At 35.3% G+C, this 23,616-nt stretch overlaps 1 protein-coding gene across 3 annotated transcripts in view; it reads right to left on the bottom strand.

The window, feature by feature from the left end:
- Positions 1-23,616, bottom strand: part of cdh4 (cadherin 4, type 1, R-cadherin (retinal)) — a 435,407-nt gene that overhangs the window by 150,931 nt on the left and 260,860 nt on the right. For all 3 annotated transcript variants that reach the window (XM_087271794.1, XM_087271795.1, NM_131086.2), the window contains 1 exon segment: positions 3,339-3,527. In XM_087271794.1, coding sequence (XP_087127920.1) covers positions 3,339-3,527 — 189 coding nt within the window.

The following is a 23,616-nucleotide window of genomic DNA, read 5'->3' as shown; positions in this document are numbered from 1 at the left end:
CTGTCATTCCCTAATCTCAGTCAGTTTGTAAACGTCAGGAACACCACACACAGAGCAACACGAGGGGCAACCAGAGGAGACTGTTTTGTCCCACTCCGGAAAAGTACCTTTGGTCCGGGTGCCTTTTTCAGTTACAGCTACACAGGAGTGTAATTCTGTCCCTGGCAGCATCAGAGATATATCCGCCTTTAATATACTCAAAAAACATTTAAAATCTGGTTTACAGAGAATCAGACGTGTCACCTTTCCTATTGAAATAAACCTAGCATTTTTCCATTTGTGCCTACCATCTTAATGATTTGTTGTTTAAATGTGTTTCAACTATTTTTATCTCTATTACAGAATGTTGGTGTTTTAGTTTAATTTGTAAATATTCATTTTTATTAACATTTACATAACCATGTCTATTTTAGTAACTTTTAACTGTGTTTGATTGTATAAATCTTGTATTGTTTTTTTTTTTAGGTTGTTTTAGGGATAACAGATGAAAAGTAGCCTTCTGGCTAATTCTGGTGCATTTGTAGAAATGCTAATTAATGTACACTGCCCCTGCCAAATAAACAAATAAATAAATATATGTACCCAGCGGTCCTACTGCACCCAACCCAGTTTGAGCTGGGTGTAACAGAGGCCAGCTAGAAAAGTGCTATGCAGGTAAACCTCAATCCTCTGACCTCAAAAGGTGCTTTAGCAACAGACGCTAGATGCCAAGATCTTTAGCCTCCTAGCTAGAGCAACCAACTCTCATGCAAAGAATTGCTAGTTCAATCCCAGCTTAAACCGGACTGCAGTAGGACCAGTGAGCTACATGTGTCTAAAAATGCTTCTTGATTTAAGAATTTTTAAATATTTGAACTTGAACCAAGACAAAAAAAATCTAAGTAAGAAAAGCTTTGTATATTATCAAACTCAAACTGATTACATTTAGTACTATACCATTATCATTAGCGATTGCCCTTGTTAGAACAAGCCTTTAGTTTATGCTGAGTAAATCAAACCTCCAAATGATTATACCTCACATCCAAGTCTCGTCTAACCGATCAGTGAACCCTAGAGATATGATCCAAAAGATCCCACAAACCTCATTTCTCATCTGGCACTGGAGAAAGTTAAGGAGAGGCTTTGTAGAAGCATTAGATGGATGAGAGATGTCGATACCCTGTGCCAATCTACCTCCGAGCCCCCTTCTCATCAACCCTTGACTCACAAGTCCTCTCCTTGCCTTAGAAGGGCTCTCAGCGGCAGACGCACAAGAGCTGTCTGAAAGAAAGCTCTCGAAAATGTTCACCTGTGATACTGCTTTTTAACCTCTTAGGTTTCTCTGCGGTTCAAGAGACGTGGCGAGGAAAGCTCTGTGTTTCAGAGGAGCGAGGCAAGAGTAAAAGCTTTCTGTGAAGAGACTTGAGAGAGGCTTGTTCTTTTATGTCTCCAAGGGACACAGTCAAACTTTAGCTGTGGAACTGTCTGCTCCGCCAAGTCTTTTCATTCAGGGCCCAATGTCAGATCACATTCTGCTAATAACTTAGCAGCATCTGGCAAAATATTCTATTTGATCGGCAAAGAGGAAGCAATGGAGATGTTAAAGTGGACCATGTTTGATTAGGACTAGCCGGTATGACAAAAATCACCATATATACTGTATATATAATGATATAGTACCATCTATGCAAGTTAAATCAATGAACAATTTTTATAAACTTAAAGAAATATTTAGAAATGAGCAGTTTTCCATATTTTGTGACTCATGTATTTATTTTTCTACATTTATTTGTGTGCTGGATTTGTGAGTGAAATAAATGACTTTTATTAACATTTATATTCGTTTAAATTATATATTGTCTGGGTTGGTGTTTTGCATTATGGTTATTAAAACTTGTAGCAAAGGCAAGGAAAGGCAAGCTTATTTATGAAGCACATTTCATACACAACGGCAATTAAAATTTGTTAAAACATTTTATAAAAAAATCAAAAGAGAAAAACATAATAGTGTGATCTTTCGGATGTAATGCAATGCTCATTTAGTAAAGACACAGCTAAACAGATTTGTTTTAAGTCTAGATTTGAATGTACATCTGATCATTTCTGGAAGCTGAGTCCAGCAGTGGGGGGTGCAGTAGCTGAAGGCCAATTCACCCTGTTTTGACTGAACTCTTAGAAATTCTTGTTTATTTGATCTCAAAGATCTAAGTGATGTTAGGTTTGTATTCAGTGAGCATATCTGTAATGTATTGAGGTCCTAGTTCATTTAGTGATAAGTAATAATACTTATGAAATCTATTCTGAATCTAACAGGAAGCCAGTGTAAAGGCCTGAAGACAGGTGTGTTGTGCTCGGATTTTCTGGTTCTGGCCAGAATCCTGGCAGCAGTGTTCTGGATTAGCTGCAACTGTCTGACTGTCTTTTTAGGAAGGCCAGGGAAGAAGATATTACAGTAATCCACCCTGCTGGTGATAAAATCATGAACAAGTTTCTCTAAATCTTCACTGAAAACAAAGCATCTAATTCTTGCAATGTTTTTAAAATGATAGTTTGCTGATTTAGTTACTGCTTTGACATGACTACTGAAGTCATTTCTGACTACCAATAATAACACCAATATTCTTGACCTTATTTTACAAACTGCCAGTATATTTTCTGCTATCTAACAGATCTTATTCTGTATATGTTATTTATTATACATTTAATTATTTCAAACAACTAAAATGTTAATAAACATCACTTTGTTAAACTGTATGGTTGAATTTCCAACCTCACAACTCGACAGAACGGAGATGAAGGCCCCATAATGCAATTCACAACCATAAATAAACAAAAACACATGTTAATTAACAGATATTTTTACAGTGTATATAATGCCTACATGAAAAAAAGTACATTTTTAATTTTAAAGTTTATACTCAGAGGTGTACTCATTCATATATAATCATATTTCTCACATTATTTAGTACTTCAGTGCAAATGTTTGATTATTAATGTAGACATACAAAGTAAATAATAATACAATTTTAAACCCTTTCTAAAAACTAATGATTACAGCTCCAAATAAACAAAAGAGTAAAATATTGCTTTATCAAACATGTAGGCATTGTACTTTTTAAGACTGCAACTTTCTCATGATGCATGTTTCTGTCTGCATCTCCATAATACTGCACTCATTGCACCATAAACAATGTATTTTGCGAAACCACAAATTGAATCATAGAGCATAATATGAAATAGTAGACTATTTTGTCCATCATATTGCATAGCACTGTTTGTTTAAAAGAAAGCTGACTCGTTTTTTGTTCAGTTTTTTCTGTAGGCAGCAGGCTGTGAGGCGAACTGTAACTGTGACTGACCATGACGAGGACTTGAGGAAAGGGCCCTCTGGAGTTCTCAGGCACGTTGATTGGTGGAATGACCCAGTCCCGCTTCTGTCGCCGCAGCCCATTGGATAAGCCTCGCTGGCGTTGTCGTGGAAACGTAATGAGCCGGGGATTTTGATAGTGGTAGTGGGAGGGTCCGCCATAAATGGCTTCGCCAGCAATCTGTGGAGGACAGATATGAAGACTACATGTGAAGCAGATCTTTATATTCACACACAAAGGGAGTATATTGGAAAAAAAGGAAGGGAAAAAAACTTCAAAGAGTTAAAGTGCATGCCATAAATATGAGCATGATGAATCAAAAGGAAAATCATAAATGAATTCTCTTTCATTTCACAGACTTTTTTTCCTACACAGGACTAAGGAGCAAATTGCAATTGGAGACATAAGGTATTTCACAGGGGGGAAATAATAATTGCATTTGTCTGTAATTGGATCCCCGCTAGTTTTAATTGTATGAAAAAAAGTGTTTACTTTTAATTTGCTAATATATCAAAAACCTACACAATGAAAGTGCAATATTCGTTCATTCATTAATTTTTCTTCAGCTCAGTCTCTTTATTCATCAAGGGTTGCCAAGCGGAATGAACCACCAACTTATCCAGCATAACTTTTACACAGTGGATGCCCTTCCAACTGCAACCCAGAACTGGGAAACACCCACCTGAAGGAAACCCACGCGAACATGGAGAGAATATAAAAACTCCACACAGAAAAGCCAACTGGCCTAGCCGGGACTTAAACCAGCACATTTTTTGCTGTGAGGCGACAGTGCTAACCACTGAGCCACCGTGGCACCCTAAGGTCTGTATTGACAGATTTAACTAATTTTCTTTTGTATTTTACTTATTTTAAAAAAGCTTTCTGGACAAAAATATCCATTTGATTTAATTATTCGAAATCTCAAATGTAAAAAGAATAGAATATATATATAACTCTGTCTTCACAGAAAGAGCTATTAAATACTAATATTAAATGATTAAATAAATAAATTCTTCATTGTAAAAAATGCTAGATTTCACACAATTCCATTATGTTGTCTAAACACAAATCAACTAGTTAACTTAATTGCTTTTTCACACTTAAGTGGATAGAACATATAACAATTAAGTTGTTTAAAAGATAACTGAAGAATTGAGTTGATTCAGCTCATTTTAAAAAGCTCATTTTGAACAACAAGCTAAAATAGCACTTAATATTTAGCATTTAATATATTTTGTTGGTGACGCAGTGGTGCAGTAGGTAGTGCTGTCGCCTCATGGCAAGAAGGTCGCTGGTTCGAGCCTCGGCTGGGTCAGTTGGCATTTCTGAGTGGAGTTTGCATGTTCTCCCGGCGTTCGTGTGGGTTTCCTCCGGGTGCTCTGGTTTCCCCCACAGTCCAAAGACATGCAGTACAGGTGAATTGGGTAGGCTAAATTGTCTGTAGTGTATGAGTCTGTGTGTGTGTGTGTGTGTGTGTGTGTGTGTGTGCATGTGTGAATGAGTGTGTGTGGATGTTTCCCAGAGATGGGTTGCGGCTGGAAGGGCATACGCTGCATAAAAAACGTGCTGGATAAGTTGACGGTTTATTCCGCTGTGGCGAGCCCGTATTCATAAAGGGGCTGAGCTGAAAATGAATTAATGAATGAATATATTTTGTTTTCTTTAACAATTTTTTTAAAGTGTATGAAATATTTAAACATTTTAATGAATATAGAATGATTTACTGGCTAATAGATACCATTATTTAAAGTTATTGCAAAATTAAACCTACAGTAATTTAAGCATAACATTGTAGTATCGCAAAGAGTTTGTGTTTTGTTGTGTGGGTGGGGCCCTAATAGTAACTCTGGGGGCCCAAAACAGCGTGAGCCCTTAGAATTGTCCTAACTAGTGGCGCCCCAGAGCGCATGTCCTCAAAATCCATTAAAACAACATCTTTCCTTTCACCAGTCCTCACTTCATATTCTCAGTAATTACCTCAGGACATGGACAATATGTTGCTCAATTAAAATGTAAGTGCCAAACTGCGGTTAAAGTAAAAAATAAATAAATAAATAAAATGAAACACTGGAAATTACACGAAACTCCAGAGGAAATGTGAATAGTGTGGTGACGCAATGATATTAATCAATCTATGTGCAATAACATGTAAAACAGAATCATAAAAGAAACATTCAAAAAGCAACTCATGGAAACACCTTAATCCTATTTTAGTCTTATTCAGATTAAGGCAAATCATTATATTACTGATGTCCATGTAAATGTAGTCACAAGCCCTAGAAAAAATTTATGATTTTGAGCCTTTCCACAGATTAGTAGTAAGCTAACGTAATTTTGAATGCATAATGCAAATCTTAAATTCATGCTAACAAACAAATGATCAAAAAATATTAATGCAATTTAATTCAAATACAGTATATAAACTATGAATTGATGTATACTCATTCATTCATTTTCTTTTCAGCTTAGTCCCATTATTAATCAGGCGTCGCCACAGCAAAATGAACCGCCAACTTATCCAGCATATGTTTTACCCAGCGGATGCCCTTCCAGCCGCAACCCAACACTGTGAAACACCCACACACTCATGGACACACTCACATATACTATGATCAAAACATTTTTTGTCAAATAAAATATTTTTCTAGAGTCATCCACCATAATTTTGTGGCTCAAAAGTATCGGTTCAGACATTGTTTTTGCACCGGTACTGTTTTAAAAGTATCACTTTAGCACCTGTATCAAAATAACCCCAAACGATACCAAACCCTATTAATAACAGAAACAATAAACAACTAAACGATAAACCGTTTAAAAAATAAACAAAAAAATACAAAATTGTAGAGACATCCACCACAATTTTGTGGCTCAAAAGTATAATTTCAGGCACTGTTTTGGCACCAGTACCGTTTAAAAAGTATCGATTCAGCACCGGTATCGAAATAACCCCAACCCTACTAATGACAGAAACCATGAACATGTATAAACTGTTTAAAAAAAATCAACACTTTAGAAAGAATTGGAAAAAACTTAGGGTGCAGAGCAGAATGAATCACAACTGTAAACTCATTCGAGTCTCCCGAGCAACGGTACGACAGATGCCTTGAGAAGACAAACGCACCTTTAATAGGTGAACATATCTGTCCAATTATCACTAATCAGTCATTATTTGTGAAGTAATGGTACGATACAACAGTGGTGGAGCAGTTTGTGCACACCTGAGCCCCAAATACACAGGATCGTAAACATAGCTGCGGGGTTTCTGCTAAAACGACCAATCAAAATGACAAATCGCATCAAGGCCTCTGTAAAGCAGCCCTTATAACACAGCAATACCACAGTGACGCATACCATGACATTTCTTCATGGGTGCCCAATGAAAAAGATTGATGAAATACCACATCAATAATTTAGACAAGAAAAACTAGAGCTGCCGCTGACCCTTGCTTGATTCATCCAAAGGCCAAGGAAAGGGCTGAAACCAGCAATCAAACGACCGCCGTTTTTCACAGCACCTGACGGCATGAGGGAAAAAGAACTGTCCTGTGGTTCCTTCACTGTTCATTCAGCGCTCATCTCTGAGTAGTCAGTTCTTGGTGTAATCCTGTGTTTCTTTCTCTGATACTTTGACATCTGTGGCACTGCATTATAAAGCTGACTTGCTTTTGATTAATTATACAATATTTTTGTTTATTATATTCTACTAAAATATTTCTAACATTTATAATAGTACTCGTTTTCTCAGAATTTTACCCACTTATTTTTTTCTAACATTTTTCAGGAAAATAGATAGGTAAAAGTATTTATTTTTATATATTTAAAAAAGTTAATATACAAAAAAGTTAATACAATTTTTTATTAAACTATTTTAACATTTCCAATATGAATTAAAACACTTTATGTGGTATATCATACTTTTTTTTTTTTGATATTTGGTCAAATAACAAAAATAAAATTGAAATGAAGAACAAATAATTTTTGCATTTTTACTTTAATTAAATAAAACAAATAGTTTTGATTAGTTAGGGAAGCAAAACACCAACGACAAAAATTTTTCCAATTAAAATAATAATAATGATAATGATAATAATAATAATAATAATAATAATAATAATAATAATAATAATAATATTATAACAAGAGTTGTGACGCCTCCTAATGATGGTCATAATCATGGGCAGGCTAACCCTTGTAGATTTCTAAGCTGCGTTAGAAACCACCTACTACTCAGTAGGTACTGCATTTGAATTTAAACATACTGCTTGGCCATTAGAAAAGTACGTTCTATGTGAAAAGTATGAATGGAATTCGGACGTACTACATCCGCCATTTTGTCATGGTCACGTGACCTACCTGCGTCATTTGCGTCATTTCACTTCCATTCATGAATTATCTCGTGGAGCATTATGGGATAGGGCAGCGTGCATGGGATACGCACTCCAGAATCTCACCGGAAGTAGTAAGTCATCTGGGTACTTCTCGCATACTGATTTTCGAATTCTATGAATTCGGACATACTACTCGGCTTGTATACTGATTTTAGCGTACTATATAGTATGGAAGTATGCGGTTTCGGACGCAGCCGTAGAGAGCATTTATTATCACCCAGAATACAATCCTGTTACCATATGAACTACAAATCCTCACTCACACCTGTTTTGGTTCACCTTTGATTACACACACAGCTGGGAGCTGCTCAAGAACTGATTGCTCAGACTGTATAGTCGGCTCACTTTGTCAAACAAATTGTTGACTTGTTGGTTTATTCCCTGCAATATTAAAAAACTGTTTCCTGGTTCCTCCGTGCTTGACCCTTGCCTTGTTCATGTTGTCTGCCGCCTGTATCGACTATTTGCCTGTGAATAGTGGTGGGCAAAACAAGGCTTCATGAAACACTGAAACAGTTTAAGCAAATGTATCGAAGCTTAGAAACGTTTTGAAACCTGTCACTACAGGTACATCTAGTGGTCGTTTTATGTGTAAATAGATATTTACATTTATATGCAAATTGAGGTATTAATCCCCACGTTGGTGAGTTGAGGTTTCAAGTGATGTAGTAAAGTGGTCAAAGTTCAGGGCTAGCATGCAGAGTTAATGGGCTCAAATTCAAGGTGATGCAGCTATAAATGTTTTTTTTAATGCTCTGTTCTTGTAACGTGTTTTGTTTTAACATTGGTCTGACATGTAAATGAACACTTTATGAATAAATATGTCTTGTTTTGATCATAAAACAGTTACATTATTAAAATATATCAAATCATAATTTCAGAGTATTTGTACAAGTCAAGATTTGAACCCAAGCCATTTGCAGCAAAGTAACTTTGTGCACACGCATGGTCCACTAGGCTACATGAAGCTGAGTTTTTTCATGCTTCAGAGAAGTGTTTTAAAACACTTGAGCTTCAGGAGCTTTTCGAAACGTCAGTTTTACGTCAGCCATCCCAACCTGTGACCTAATTATGCTTCAGGACTTGCTTGTATGTACCCCAAGCTCCTGTTTTTGACCACTGCCTGTCTTATGACTCTGACTAAAGCTGCATGTGGATCCTCTCTCCATTGTCACCCTACTCACATATTACAATGACAACAACAACAACATTAATAATAATATATTAAAACACTAGCTTTTTAACAATAAATAAATAAAATTATTACCTCAAGAATTTAGATTTATTTCAATTAAAATTAATTTACAATTATGTATTATGTAAACTATTACTGTTTATTTATATAAATAATAATAATAATTCTATTATACATATTATCATACTGTATTATGTAATAATAATAATAATAATAATAATAATAATAATAATAATAATAATTATTATTATTATTATTATTATTATTATTATTATTATTATTATTATTATTATTATTATTATTTTAAGTGAAGTGCCCAATCCAAAATAAAATGTTTTTTATATATATATATATATATATATATATATATATTTTTTTTACAGCACTGAGGACATGAAGTAAGTTAGGACTGTCCTACGGTTGATTCGCTGTCTTTAGCACTCATCTCTGAATTGTCAGCTTTTCCTGTAATCCTGTGTTGCCGTTTCTTCCCCTGACACTTCCACATCTGTGGCAGTGCATTTTCGAGCTGAGACTCTTCCTCCAAATCCCATTCTTCTCCTCTCGGTCTGTTTCGCGTCCCCCGGCGGAGGCTGCCAACTCAAGCATGCGTAGGCAGGTCAGCCTATCAATGTCTCACAAACACGGCTTGTCGGCAGAAGAGCTCGGAACAGATGTGAGGCAAATCTGAGCAAACATATTGTATTTTTTCTGTCTTTTGTTTTAATTTTTCACAGCTTGATGGCTCTGGCTGCAGGGGCGGAGGGAGGAGGGCAGCTGTGAGGCGCTGATAAAATCACTTCCGCTTCAGCTCTGCTCATCCACCAAGCACACAGGTACCTGCTGCAGACCTTTCACAGGGCGGCAGGTGGAATTACTGTGCATAAGAGGGTGAAATAGAGAAGCCAGAGGTTGGGGAATGAAAAAAGAGAAGAAGATATAGAGAGAAAATCAAGTTGAGCAGTGAAGGCTAAATAATCCGCCCAGACAAAAGAGAAATTATATGAATGTATTCGAAGCGACTGGATCAGAAACCATCAGCTTGGCATATTGGAGCCGAAGGCCAAAATAATGTCAAATTTTTTCATGTAAAAATAATCAGAACTCATATTATATTAAAAATGTAAAAAAATAAAAAATAAAAAAAACAGCAACACAGGGCATCTTTACTGTTATTTATTTATTTTTATTATTATTATTATTTATTTATTTATTTTTTTATTTGCTGTAAAAGTAAACAGAATCTCAGGATCCATCAGATATTTACCATACTTTATTAACATATTATTACAATTAAATATACTTCAGAAATTTATTTTAAACTCACTTCACACATTTTTAATTAATATTTGGTAAAAACAAAATGAATAGAACAATAAAGTTTCTTTACTGAAAAATTTATTTATTTATTTATTTGTATTTAATAATAATAGTAATAATAATAATAATAATAATAATAATAATAATAATAATAATAATAATAATAATAATAATAATAATAATAATAATAATAATAATGTATTCCACTGTGGTGACCCCTTATAATGTAATAATAATAATAATAATAATAATAATAATAATAATAATAATAATAATAATAATATAAATGATTATATGATTTTATAACTTTGTTTTATTATTTATTATTTTGTATATTTATACCAGTGGTGCCAAAACTTTTTTTCATATGAAGAGCCAAAAAACTAATTTATATCAATATGTTCCATTAAAGTTGCCATGGATAATTTCCTAAAATGATTTAATAATATAATATAAAAAAAGTTACTTTAAATTGTATATTCTAATGAATTATAACTTTTTAAATGATAACTGCAATAAAAAGTGCAATAAAAACATAGACAATCACATTAATAGTGGAGCTCAATGCTGAATACACAGTTCAAGCAGAATCTGCCTTTGACTACACAGATTAAGCAGAATCTGTTCATCAAATTCTCTGCATTGTTGGGTGACAATATCTACATTTAGACAAAATCTGATTAATTTTCACCATTTAATTGAAACATATCATTTAAGTTGGCTTTAAACAATAACAAAAAAGCAAACAAACACAGGGTTACATTACATTTGAATTGACAACCTGTAAACCATCCCCATAACTCTCCCTCAGATGGGATGGTGGGCCTAATCAAAGGTTACAATGGGCCAACTTTGGCCCAGGGGCCCTAGTTTGGGCATCTCTGATTTAGTTTTTAAAAAAATCTAGTTTAATTCCTATGTTTAACCTAGATTAAATTAGCAAAAAATATAAAAATAAAGTAAAATAAATAAATAAGCAGTTAATATTTTAAGAATTTGTTTGATTAGCACCTGTTAAGAAAGACGTAGTGGCAAATGAGGTAAAGTTCTAAATGCAGCTTTTATTTTAAAAAGGACAGTGATCAGTAGAGATGGCTGATTACAAGTGAATCTTTTTTTTTTTTTTTACTTTATTCGAAGTGAACCGGTCAAACCAGTCCACCAAAACAAACTGGAAAGTTTGAAACAATTGATTAATCCAGTAAGCACTTATGCACTGATAATACAGCACATGCGTGATTTAGCAGGTGGGAAACAGCGTGCTGTGACTGAATCAAATTTGGACAACTGATTAAGTTGCAGCATGTGTAGACCATGCGCTTAAATGAGAGTATCTGGCAAAACATAGGTTTATTTCATGACTAAAAATTGTAATGGAATTTAAATAGTAAGTGCTTCATTCTGCTTTATTTGGGTTGCAAAACTTAACAGTAAGAAACTTTTCAGAGCATTGTGATGCTTAAACTGATTGAAATTATGATGGCTGACAATATATTTTTGATAGGTTGAGTTCTAACAAGAAAGGATTGTAATTACATCATTTCAGATGATGTCATCACATTGTAGCTAAAATAACTGATTATGTTTTTTTCTTAACCAGTTTATTAAAACTAAACTTCCCCAACGGTCAGCAGGCAGGGATCAAGGCAGGAGCAAACAGTAACACACAAGAGTGTTCCAATAAACAGGCGTAGATCAGGGCGGGCAGCAAACAATCAATGATCCAAAGAACAGTCCAAAAATAAGGCAGAAAAGGTGAAACACAGGAAAACCAGGAAACCGGGAAAATGGTTGAGAAAGTTTGATAGCACTTGAAAAAGTCACAACATGAAACAATACTCAGCAATGAATGTCTGTGAAAGTGGTGCTTACATATACAGTAAGAGCAATTAGGCACACACTTTAATTGCAGGTGTTTGTGTATCAGTGTCAAGTTGATGTGAATCAGGTGTGAAGTGAAAAGCATTGTGGTACATGTAGTCCGTATTAGAGTAGAGTGTGTGCCTAATTGGTGACCATGACAGGACCATTTGGGAAAAGATACAAAAAGATAAAACAACAACAATTCTTTAAAAAAAAATAAAAAAATAAAAGCAAAACAAATATGATTTTCCAAAAAAAAAAAAAAACGAATACATTTTAAAGACTCACTTGAATCATACATTTTCATTAAATTATAAACCATAATTACAACAATATAATATTCAAAACAGGATGATAAAAAAGGAAAATACAACAGATTCCACAGGACCCCAGACACCTCATACACGGTCAGCAACATGACCTCTGAGATTACACAGTCAGAGAAGCGACGACCATCCGAATGTGTCCGATCACAGACAAAAGCCTTATCGCCCCCTTACAGATCGGTTCATTAGCGCAGTGCATTCATCTCCTGGATCTGCCTTTCCCTCCATCTCTATCCTTTTCTGCCTGCTGACAAACAGGACATTGGGAGCTGTGATAAAGACCTTGATTTATCAATCAGCCCTCATTGGCGCTACAGAAGCATTCCTCCGAACGTGAAGCCAACAACAAGGAAAAGATCCAGCCTCGTCTGATCCACCATAGCAATGCCAATGAAAGACACAGACTTACAACAGCATGCCTAATGAAAAGGTTTATTCCTCTGGTAAAGCAACAAGCGCTGCACCCATTACAACAGACACTGAGGAAAGAATAAACTAGAACAAGCATGTTGTGTTGTGGGACGGCGCACGGCAGATGTAGGGAATGTGCTGATACTTATACGTTTCATGTATGTATGTGTGTGTGTGTGGGCGCACTCGGGAGTCAGCGTGTGTGAAATGGCTGCCTGGATTGCCCTGAGCTCCCGCAGCTCCAGAAGAACCAGCCCTGCCAGCTGGCTCCCCGTCCCTCCCCGCTGAGGAGAAGCCCGTTTGGGCATCAGTCAGCCTGCAGCTCTGCCGCAGACATCTGGAGGTTATTGTTCTATAGGGCCGCATTGCACTGCTTGCAACCCTGTCTGGAGTTTTTTTTTTTTCTCTCATTATACACACCAGTATGTGCAAATTCCCCATTAGGCAGCGCTCATTTGCTACTTTGGTAATCAGTCTTCGCTCCAGACATCGCTGTCAAGAGAAAACGTGAGAAACGTACCTGGATTTTCACTGGAGTTGCATTATTAAAAAGATGAGAACAATGAGTTACTTCTGGGGTTGCAATTAGGAATGGAAAAAGGCTCCACTAATTGTGTTAGGTTAATCATATTTGGGTGGTTTTAGCTTTTATTTATAATCAAACCATAGTGATAATGAATTCATAGACTTGTTTGGCCTGAGCTTCAGATTGATGGCAGAAGTCCTGACCTCTGTAGCAGTTTTCGTACTGTTAGTGCTTTAGTAATACATTGACACAGAAAATGTTATTTAAATCAAAGAAAATGAAAAAAAAAGGTGATGATTTTGAGAGGAGATTGTGATTTCGAAAGATGAGTTCACTGAGGTCATAAAGAGATGGACATAGTCAGCAACAATATTCAGATTGGCTGTGGCTTTGACATGATGCTCGATTGGTACTAATGGGCCCAAAGTGTGCCAACAAAATATCCCCCACACCATTACACCACCACCTCAAGCCTGAACTGTTGATATAAGGTAGGATGGATCCATGTAAATCATGTTGTTGACACCTAATTCTGACCCTACCATCCAAATGTTTAGCAGAAATCAAGATTTTTTAAAAATCGTTTTAAAACGCATAAGTTTTGCCACGGTTACGCCATCCGTCCACACTACGCTGGAGTTCTTGAGCGCCGAAAACAAAGCATTTTGTAAATGCTGAATAGGCCGTTTTCATTCTGAAACGCTGCTGCTCCGTCTTAGTGTGGATGAGGAAAAACGGAGACATCTGAAAACGGAGGCGGGACTGCTGAAATTCCATACCTGATTGGGGCTTTTGTGTCATTGCCTTCATCACTGTATCCTCCCTTATTCGTCAAGCCTCTATCACATGACTATAACAAATGGCTTTAACGCAACCGGAAGACAGTACTGTAAACAACAACATGGGCACAGAAATGGGAGCGTTGTTTGCACTATTGTCTGTTTTAGGCGCCATTGTGCAGTTATTCATTTGTTTGTTGACTAACAATAACCAAATGCAGAGCAAGACACATGCTTTCTGTTTATACTAGAACGCGCATGCCCAGAGTGTGCGAATGGTCATGTGATATACGTTTTTGGTGGCGTAGTGTGGACGGAAATATGTCAGAGACGCTAGGTAAAACGCTAGTGTGGACGCGGATCGTTTTTGATCTAAAATGCCGTTTTAAAACTAAAACGCACTATTGTAAACGGGGCCTCAGTTTCCTGTTCTTAGCTGACAGGAGTTGTCCCCGGTTTGATCTTCTGCTGCTGTAACTTATCTGCCTCAAAGTTCAATGTGTTGTGCGTTCAGAGATGCTCTTCTGAATACCTCAGTTGTAACAAGTGTTTATTTGAGTTACTGTTGCCTCTCTATCAGCTCAAACCAGTCTGGCCATTCTCCTCTGACCTCTGGCATCAACAAGGCATTTGCACCCACAGAACTGCCGCTCACTGGATATTTTCATTTTTTGGATCATTCTCTGTAAACCCTAGAGATGGTTGTGGTTGAATATCTCAGTAGATCAGCAGTTTCTGAAAAACTCAGACAAGCCCGTCTGCCACGTTTAAAGTCAAAACCTTAAATCACCTTCGTTCCCATGTTGATGACTTTGTTTATACATTATTTCTTTTCTCTTTTTGATTTGGAGTGTACCTAAATCTGCTGTTGTATAAACATTTGTTTTGTCCTATACTTGGTTTGTGCTTAAAAGCTGTGGTTGCAATATATTTATTAAGTTTTTGTTACTTGCCAAGGAGAAATTTGACTGACTTGTAAAACAAACAATCATTGTTTGTTTTGTTCTGCATTATTATTTTAAAATCAAAAACAATATTAAACCAGACTGCAATCAATAAACCATTTACTCAAGAGTTTCATCTTCAGATGTCAAGACTCTTTAGTGTGTGCTTCAAATACTTTTAAAATAGGGTTTAGTTGATCCTTATGAACACTTACTGCCACAGCTGTAAACAAGATGGTATTTTAAAATCTTATGTTTTGGTCCTTCAGTGTCATTACGGTGCATTCTGATTCCTCAAGAAATGATGAGACACTTATTTTCAGTGAACCCAAAAAATATATATTTATCTCAAAAAATAGAACTATTGAGTCTTACGCTGTCTTTCTTTTAAGTGAATCAGAAACATACACTGTAATCAGTGAACTACAGTCCTGAGTGAGCTTTTTTCAGTGAATACACATTTATTTTGACTAGTGCACTTCAAAATAAAATCCATATCTTGTGTATTCTAAAAACAAAATAATTATTCTAAGCCTGTTCTTTTCTAAATCAAAACATGAACTTTTCCAATTTATAACAATTGCTACAATTAATAGATGATACAAAATACAAAAACAATATACCATCACTGGCCACTTTAACAGGTGCACCTACTGTAGTACCGGGTTGGACCCCTTTTGCCTTTAGAACTGCCTAAATCCTTCGTGGCATAGATTCAACAAGGAACTGGAAATATTCCTTGGGGTTTTGGTTCATACTGACATGATAGCATCACACAGTTGCTGCAGATTACTCGGCTGCACATCCATGACATGAATCTCTTATTTCACCACATCCCAAAGGTGCTTTATTGGATTGCGTTCTGGTGACTGTGGAGGTCATGTGAGTACAGTGAACTGATTGTCATGTTTCAGAAGCCATGATTTATGACATGGCGTGTTATCCTGCTGGAAGTAGCCATTAGGGGATGGGTACACTGTGGTCATAAAGGGATGTTCATGGTCATCAACAATACTCAGGTAGGCTGTGGCATTAACACAATGCTAAATTGGTACTAATGGGTTAAAAGTGTGCCAAGAAAATATCCCCACCACCATTACACCACCACCAGCCAGACTGAACCATTGATACAAGGCAGGATGGATCCATGCTTTCATGTTGTTGTTGCCAAATTCTGAATCTATGAACACAGAACAGCCGCTCACTGGATATTTTCTATTTTTCAGACCATTCTCTGTAAACCCTAGATATGGCTGTGTGTGAAAATCCCAGTAGATCAGCAGTTTCTGAAATACTCAGAGAAGCCCATCTGGTACCAACAACCATGCCACATTCAAAGTCACTTAAATTATCTTTCTTCCCCATTCTGCTGCTCGGTTTGAGCTGCAGCACCTCGTCTTGACCATGTCTACATGTCTAAATGCATTGAGTCGCTGCCATGTGATTGGCTGATTAGAAATTTGCGTTAATGAGCAGTTGGACAGGTGGACCTAATAAAGTGGCCGGTGAGTGTATCTCAGACATAATAAGAAATGGAAAAAAAAAAAAAAACCAACAACTTTCAATTTATTTTTCCCAGTGAACAAGAACACACAAATGAGCCCTGTGAACTGTCAAAAACATATTTATTGGCTGGTGTAGTCTTTTCACAAAATAAACATTGTGGAATCAGTGGGCTGACTACTAAACAAATGACTCTTTCAATGTCTCTCTCTCTCCCTCTCTCTCCCTCTCTCTCCCTCTCCCTCTCTCTCTCTCTCTTTCTCTCTCTCTCTCTCTCTCTTTCTCTCTCTCTCTATCTATCTAAAAAAACAATATGGGGTGCTTTTTATTGAATTAAAACCATTAGTAAAATCAGTAAATCAAATTTCTGAAGTGTTATGAGGCGGGTCTTTTTAGTATTCAAAAAACACGAGACGAGAAAATTCTGAATTAGCTCATTTTAGTGAATACAAAATGAATAAGTAGTGTATCCAGATTGTAAAAAAAGAAAAGTAAAAATTTTCTAAGCCAGATTCAACAAACAAACCGGTGTTTTTCCAAACAAAAGTACGATGGACAATTGTTTAATCAAAATCATATTACAACTAGTGAACAATCTACAATCAAAATTGTTTTATGGTGTATTCTTTTAGTGAATCAAAAATCTATTATACATATTAACAAGTGCTCTTAATTAAACCACTCTTTTGATTTTGATTCACTTGAATGAAACGGCTCAGACAAAAATTCAAGCAATTCAGCTCTTTTTTTTTATCACTTGCAACTGAGTTGTGCTATGAAATTCAAACCTTCAATCTGAGCAGATCCCAAAATCTGACAGATTGTTTTCTGACAGATTGTTCATAGGGCTGTACAGTATGCTTTTGGTAAAGAAAACAGAACTAATGACTCCTGAACATTATTCCCAGCACACATGAATTCCAAACTCCTGCTTCAGGCAGATGAGGCTCATATTAAGCTAAATGCCAGCCAAAAAACAGGCCTGGGTATTTTTAGACTTGAACCATCCAAAAGCAAGGAAACTTTGCTCAATAAAACATGTTAGGGGATACAGCGACTGCACTGTTTTGCTGAACTCTAAAGCTCAGGCTGGAACTTAAAGGAGATCTGACAGAACAGACCAGAATGAAAGCTGAAAATGAATCAAACCAATAAAAGCCCTGCCATCCAGGCAAATGCCATGCTAGATGATAATGAAGAACATGTAACCCACTGACATTTACGCTCAGCTGAGGCACAAAGACTTGACGGATATCTTTGTTGATACACACTTGATAATAGCGAGCTTCAATATCAATCTCTTTCAAAGCATCTCTGATAGTTCAAAGTAACAAAAGACTTGCTTACTTTGAAACTGAGATGTTTTATTTTCTAATTACTTTTATGGTAAACGAGTTATGGCTGTGTGTGTACAGGTGTGTGTGCGTATGTGTGAGTGTGTCTTTTAAAATGATGTTGATCCCAAGTGCTAATTTCTATGCTAATTTCCCCAAGCTATAACCCCTGAATATATCTGCCTTTCAAATCAGCAGGTCAAAACAAGCTTAAATAAATGCTAGGAAAGTAAAAACTAAACATATTTTGACTTAAGGGAATTGTCAGACATCCTGTCAGCAGAAACAATTTAATGTAAGATGGCCATGATGTCTAACTAAAAAGGTTGAACGATAGTGTGGGATAGTTATCCCATAGTATTCTCGTTATATGTCATGAAAAATCATTGGATTTACAGTATTGAAATCTACAGTGCATATGATACTATTTAGAAAAACATTTTAGTGCAAATTATATTATTAAAAATAATAATTTTAATTAATATTAATTTAATTATTAAAGTAAGCAATTACATACAACCAAAACTTTGTTTATTTTTAAAGCTGTTATTAAGTAAAATCATATTAAAAACATACACATAAGCAAACACTAATTGATAATTAATGCACTAATTAAACAATAATTAAAATTTGTACTTTTTAGAAATTCAGAATTCAGAAATTTTTATTTAAAGGGTTTTTATTTTATTTAATACATTTTCTAATTTATTTAGATTTTTAAATGTTATTTATTTAATAAATGTGTGGAGCAAAGATAATAAATAAATAAATAAATAAATAAATAAATAAATAAATAAATAAATAAATAAATAAATAAATAAATGAATGAATGAATGAATGAATAAATAAATAATGTATTTATTTCTTTAAAAAATACATAATGTAATAAACTATAATGTAATAAACATAGTTTGTCAGATCGTTTGTACGTCCTCATTTTGATACATGTTTTTTTTTCTTCTTTTTTTAACCAAGAAGGTTCTAGATTACGAAGGCAAATACTGATCAAATCAGGGTTAAGATGTGTGGGGACTTAGGGGGTTTTATGATGTGGTCACATGTTTGTAGATTTTGCTCTGCTCTGCTGTTTCCTGCTCTGGAGCCTTTCTTCACTGTCTCTTCTGCTATCTGGCTCTCTCTTTGGGTCTTAGTCTCTGCTCACCCTCTCTCTCAGGTAACTTTAATTACATTTAAACTGGGTCCAATTAAAATCATATGTTTTTATCATTTCATGTTTAATCATTTTATACAGTTATTTTGTAACTATATCAGTTGTAAACATTTTGCAATTGTTTAGCAAATTATGGCCAATAAATCAATTCATTTTCAAGTATTCTGTGTATTACTTTTGATTTAACGTTAACATTTAATTGCTTCAGATTGTAATACAATACAATAAAGTAATAGCAATGCTCAATCACATTTTTTTGCTATTAAAACTGCACTTATTTCAATTTTTAATAGAAGACTGCAGAAGGATGGTTTGATTAGAAATGTACAGTTTTTCACAATCGTACTTAAATTTTTTTTTTAGGCATTCGGTAAAACTACAGTTCAAACCGCTGTAGTTATAACCCATCCTCACAATGTCTTATTAGAAAGGTATAATGATGGTTTGGGATGGTAAAACCACAGTATTTTCATTACACTATATGCCAAGAAAAACCAGTGGATTTGCAATACTGAATTTTGCATAGTATTATTTAGTAGGGTTTTGTTTGTGCAAATGATATTATTAGAAATAACTATTTAAATTTAATTATAATTATTTTTTTTATTATTAAATAAAGCAATTAATACAATCAAAGCTATCATTGAGTAAAATCATATTCAATACCCACATGCACACACTAATTCCTAATTAATGCACCAATTCAAGAATAATTTAAATTTTTACTATCATAAAACTGTTTTTATTCACTAGGTTTTGATTTTACATGCTATAAAGGCATATAAAAGACAGCTTAAAACAGTGTTTCTCAACCACATTCCCGGAGGACCACCAACACTGCATGTTATAGATCTCTTCTTTGTCTGTTACACCTATTACAGGTCCTTCAGTCACTGCTAATGAGCTGATGATCTGAATCAGGTGTTTGATTAAGGAGACATGAAAAATGTGAAGAGCTGGTGGTCCTCCAGGAACATGGTTGAAAAACACTGGCTTAAAATACTTCAAAATGGCAAAACGCAAACAAAAAACAAAAACAATAGAAATCCACAATAGGTGTCTGAAGAAATTTTTGCAAAGATAAAACAAATAAATATATCAAATTAATTAAAAAATATATAGTTCTGTACATCTGTATACAAAATACATTGTTAGGCCATACTGTGATAAATTTTAATAAAAGGCAAACCTCATTAATATTCATCAGCCAAACTAGTAAGTTTCACATTAATTCCGCCTTGGCATCACATGACGCAATTGTTAGCACGATCGCCTCACATCAAGAAAGTTGCTGGTTTGGGCCCCGGCCCGGCTGACTCAGTTGGCATTTCTGTGTGGAGTCTGCAAGTTCTCACCGTGTTGTTTTGGGTTTCCTCTGGTGACTATGGTTGAATGAATAAGCTAAGTTTCCCAGTGTTGTGTTGTGTAAAACATATGCTGGGTAAGTTTGCGGTTCATTCTGCTTTGACGACCCCTGATTAATAAAAGGACTACGCTGAAAAGAAAATGAATGAAATAATTCTGCTTAGTTTGTCAGATTCTTTTTACGTCCTCATTTTGCTACTTCAGTGTCTAACTTTAGTAGAATTAGTTCACAGAAATCAAACACACATGACAGACAGAACTCAAACACATAAATAGCTGGAAAATGTCATCACACTGCGAAAGCTAAACTTAAATTTTATTTTGATAATTTATTTTTCATTAATTATTAATAGTCTCAACTAGGTCAGAGAGTAGCAAAGAGTCACATCTCCCCGAACACCCATGTATCTTCCGGCTTCATGTGTATGTGTGCGTGTGGTGTGTGTGTATGTGTGTGCGTTTGTCCTTCAGTAACCCGCCATAACCAGCAAGGAGACATTTCTCTAAACGGCATGCAGAAGGAGAGGACATGTGCGGGGTTAGGGACACGGGGATAGGGCTCGCCAGACCAGACTCCTGGATCCCTAGAGAACCTGAATTCCTGCCTCTCTGCTTGGCATTTCTAGGTCACTTTGGATGCCGAAACAGTCCGATGCCAGTGGGAAAGACATCTATATAAAGCCCGCACACCTCATCTGCTCTACACCAGAGCACAGGACATGAGCATGACAGCCACATGTATTAAAAGTTTAATGATACTTGCCAAGCAGGCCACATCGTGCTGAAAGTGTGTGTGTGTGTGTGTTGGGGAAATGACTTGGATGATTTATGACTGCTTTCATTTTATTTTGTATAAAAATTGCATTTAAGCATTCACTTTTGTAATCAGATTGCGACTTTTGGTGTGTTGCCAAAGGCTTTTGCGAAGCCTGTAAAAGCACTCGACAAGTGATGCATACATGAAACCGAATGTAATCAATTTAAAACGCATAACTAGTTTTCAAATTCTGATGATTGCTTAAATGGAATAACATCTTGCTGTGCTATTGAATCTCGTTTCTTGCTGGTGCTATATGGGTAAATAATTAGGCTGAGACACACATCGCCTTCCCCCTGAAAAATCATGAACTCAATCGATGTAGGTTATTTCATGCACTCCATTACTTTTGAGCTGCTAAAGTTACTCTTGGCTTTTTACAACCAAAAATAAAGCCATAAATTAAGATGAATTGTCACAACAAAACAAAACAAACAAACAAAAAATTATAAACCCCACTATTTTTTTCATATATTTACTTGATTTATGATAAATTTAATCATCAATATTGTGAAATACTATTACTGTCCTATTGTTACATTTTACTAAAAAGTTATTATGATGTTATTTGATGGTATTACCATAGCGCATTCATTATATGCCATGATTAGTGTATTGCAAGCTACAGTATATTCACATACACAACATGACAAAAGTCTTGTCCTCAATCCTAGTTGTAAGAGCAACAAGTAATAATTGACTTCTAGTTGATCAATTGGAAAAGTGCAGAAGGTAGATTTATCTGATGAATCATCTTTTGAAATGCATCCTAATCATCACAAATACTGCAGAAGCCCTATTGGAACCCACATTGACCCAAGATTCTCACATAATCAGTCAAGTTTGGTGAAGGAAATATCATGGTTTGGGGTTACATTCAGGATCTGGAGAGTAGATGGCAACACCAACAGCCTGAGGTATCAAGACATTTGTGCTGCCCATTACATTACAAACCACAGGAGAGGACAAATTCTTCAGCAGGATAGCACTCCTTCTCATGCTTCAGCATCTATATCAAAGTTCCTGATAGCAAAGAAGGTCAAGTTGCTCCAGGATTGGCCAGGGCAGTCACCAGACATGAACACTATTGAGCATGTCTGGGGTAAGATGAAGGAGGAGGCATTGAAGATGAATGCCATTCCAGATGACTTTACTAAGTTATTTAAGTCATTGCAGAGATGTATGGATGTACAGTAGTCTTCCAAACTCATGGAGAGTCATACAAAATATTAATTCTTTTTCCACAGCACCATGACTTTATATGCTAAACTGGACATTATTTCTGTTAAGTGACAAGACATACTAAATAATCAAGGCATGATCATATTTTATTTTTGGTAAATTAAGCATAATCTAGCTTAATTAGATAATAATAAGATAAAAAAAAATAATCTTTACCTTTCATATAAGCCACTTCTGATACCAAATGATCAAGAAATCAAGTTATTTTTTGTTGTTCCTAAAACTTGGACAGGCGACAAGACGACAATAGTGTAGAGAAACTTTATCTCACAATAAAAAAGCTCACACACTGTAAAAAATGAATGCTCAAATTTGTTATATTTTGAGTTAAGTTAACATATCTGGATTGAATGTGCTGACATAACTTGCAAATCAAATAACTTAACTACTTCAAATATCTGAGCTTTAAAAAAATATGTGAAAATGAAAACAAATAAATTTTTAAATAAATTAATCCACTTTAAACGTGTATTTGCATGCGCTTTGTAGTTATATACTATTTAACTATTCATTTTTAATTATTGCACAATTTTTACTCAAATTTCTATTTGTTTTCTTTTGGATGATGACAGATGATGAACATCTTTCTAGAGGTTAGGAATTTAATTGTGCTGAATGGCTTGGTTGTCAAAATTTGGGCGAGTTTAGCATCAGTTTGGATGTTTTGAAAACGTATTTTTTGTTAAATATTTAACTAAAAAACAGAAATGTTTGCACATCTGGGATTCTTAAAGGCAGGTGCTTGGTCTAAAACAAACACAGTGGAAAAGGTCAAAAGAAAAGTTTTATTGTAACAGATTTTCAACCTATGTGGTCTTAATCAGGTGAAGACCATTTAGCTTGAAACGATATTACAATAAAGCATTTTTTGAGAGCTAAAGTGGCAGTGTGCCAAATATTTAACTAAAACCAAGTGTGTGTACTTGTTTATCATTTTTGGTATTTTTGTGCGTTCGGGAGGGTTTTGGACAGTTTGGGCTGAAAACATTTAAGTGTATCTGGGAACACTGACCGCCTTTTTCTTATTGTAATGTTGTGGGGTGTGTTTGTCTAAGGTTATTCTCAGATACCTGCTTCTTTGGTGA

This window comes from Danio rerio, chromosome 11 (genome assembly GCF_052040795.2).
Source record: "Danio rerio strain M-AB ecotype USA chromosome 11, GRCz13ab, whole genome shotgun sequence".
NCBI lineage: Eukaryota > Metazoa > Chordata > Actinopteri > Cypriniformes > Danionidae > Danio > Danio rerio.
Note: the sequence above shows the minus strand (reverse complement) of the source record. Positions and strands in the feature narration are given on the sequence as shown.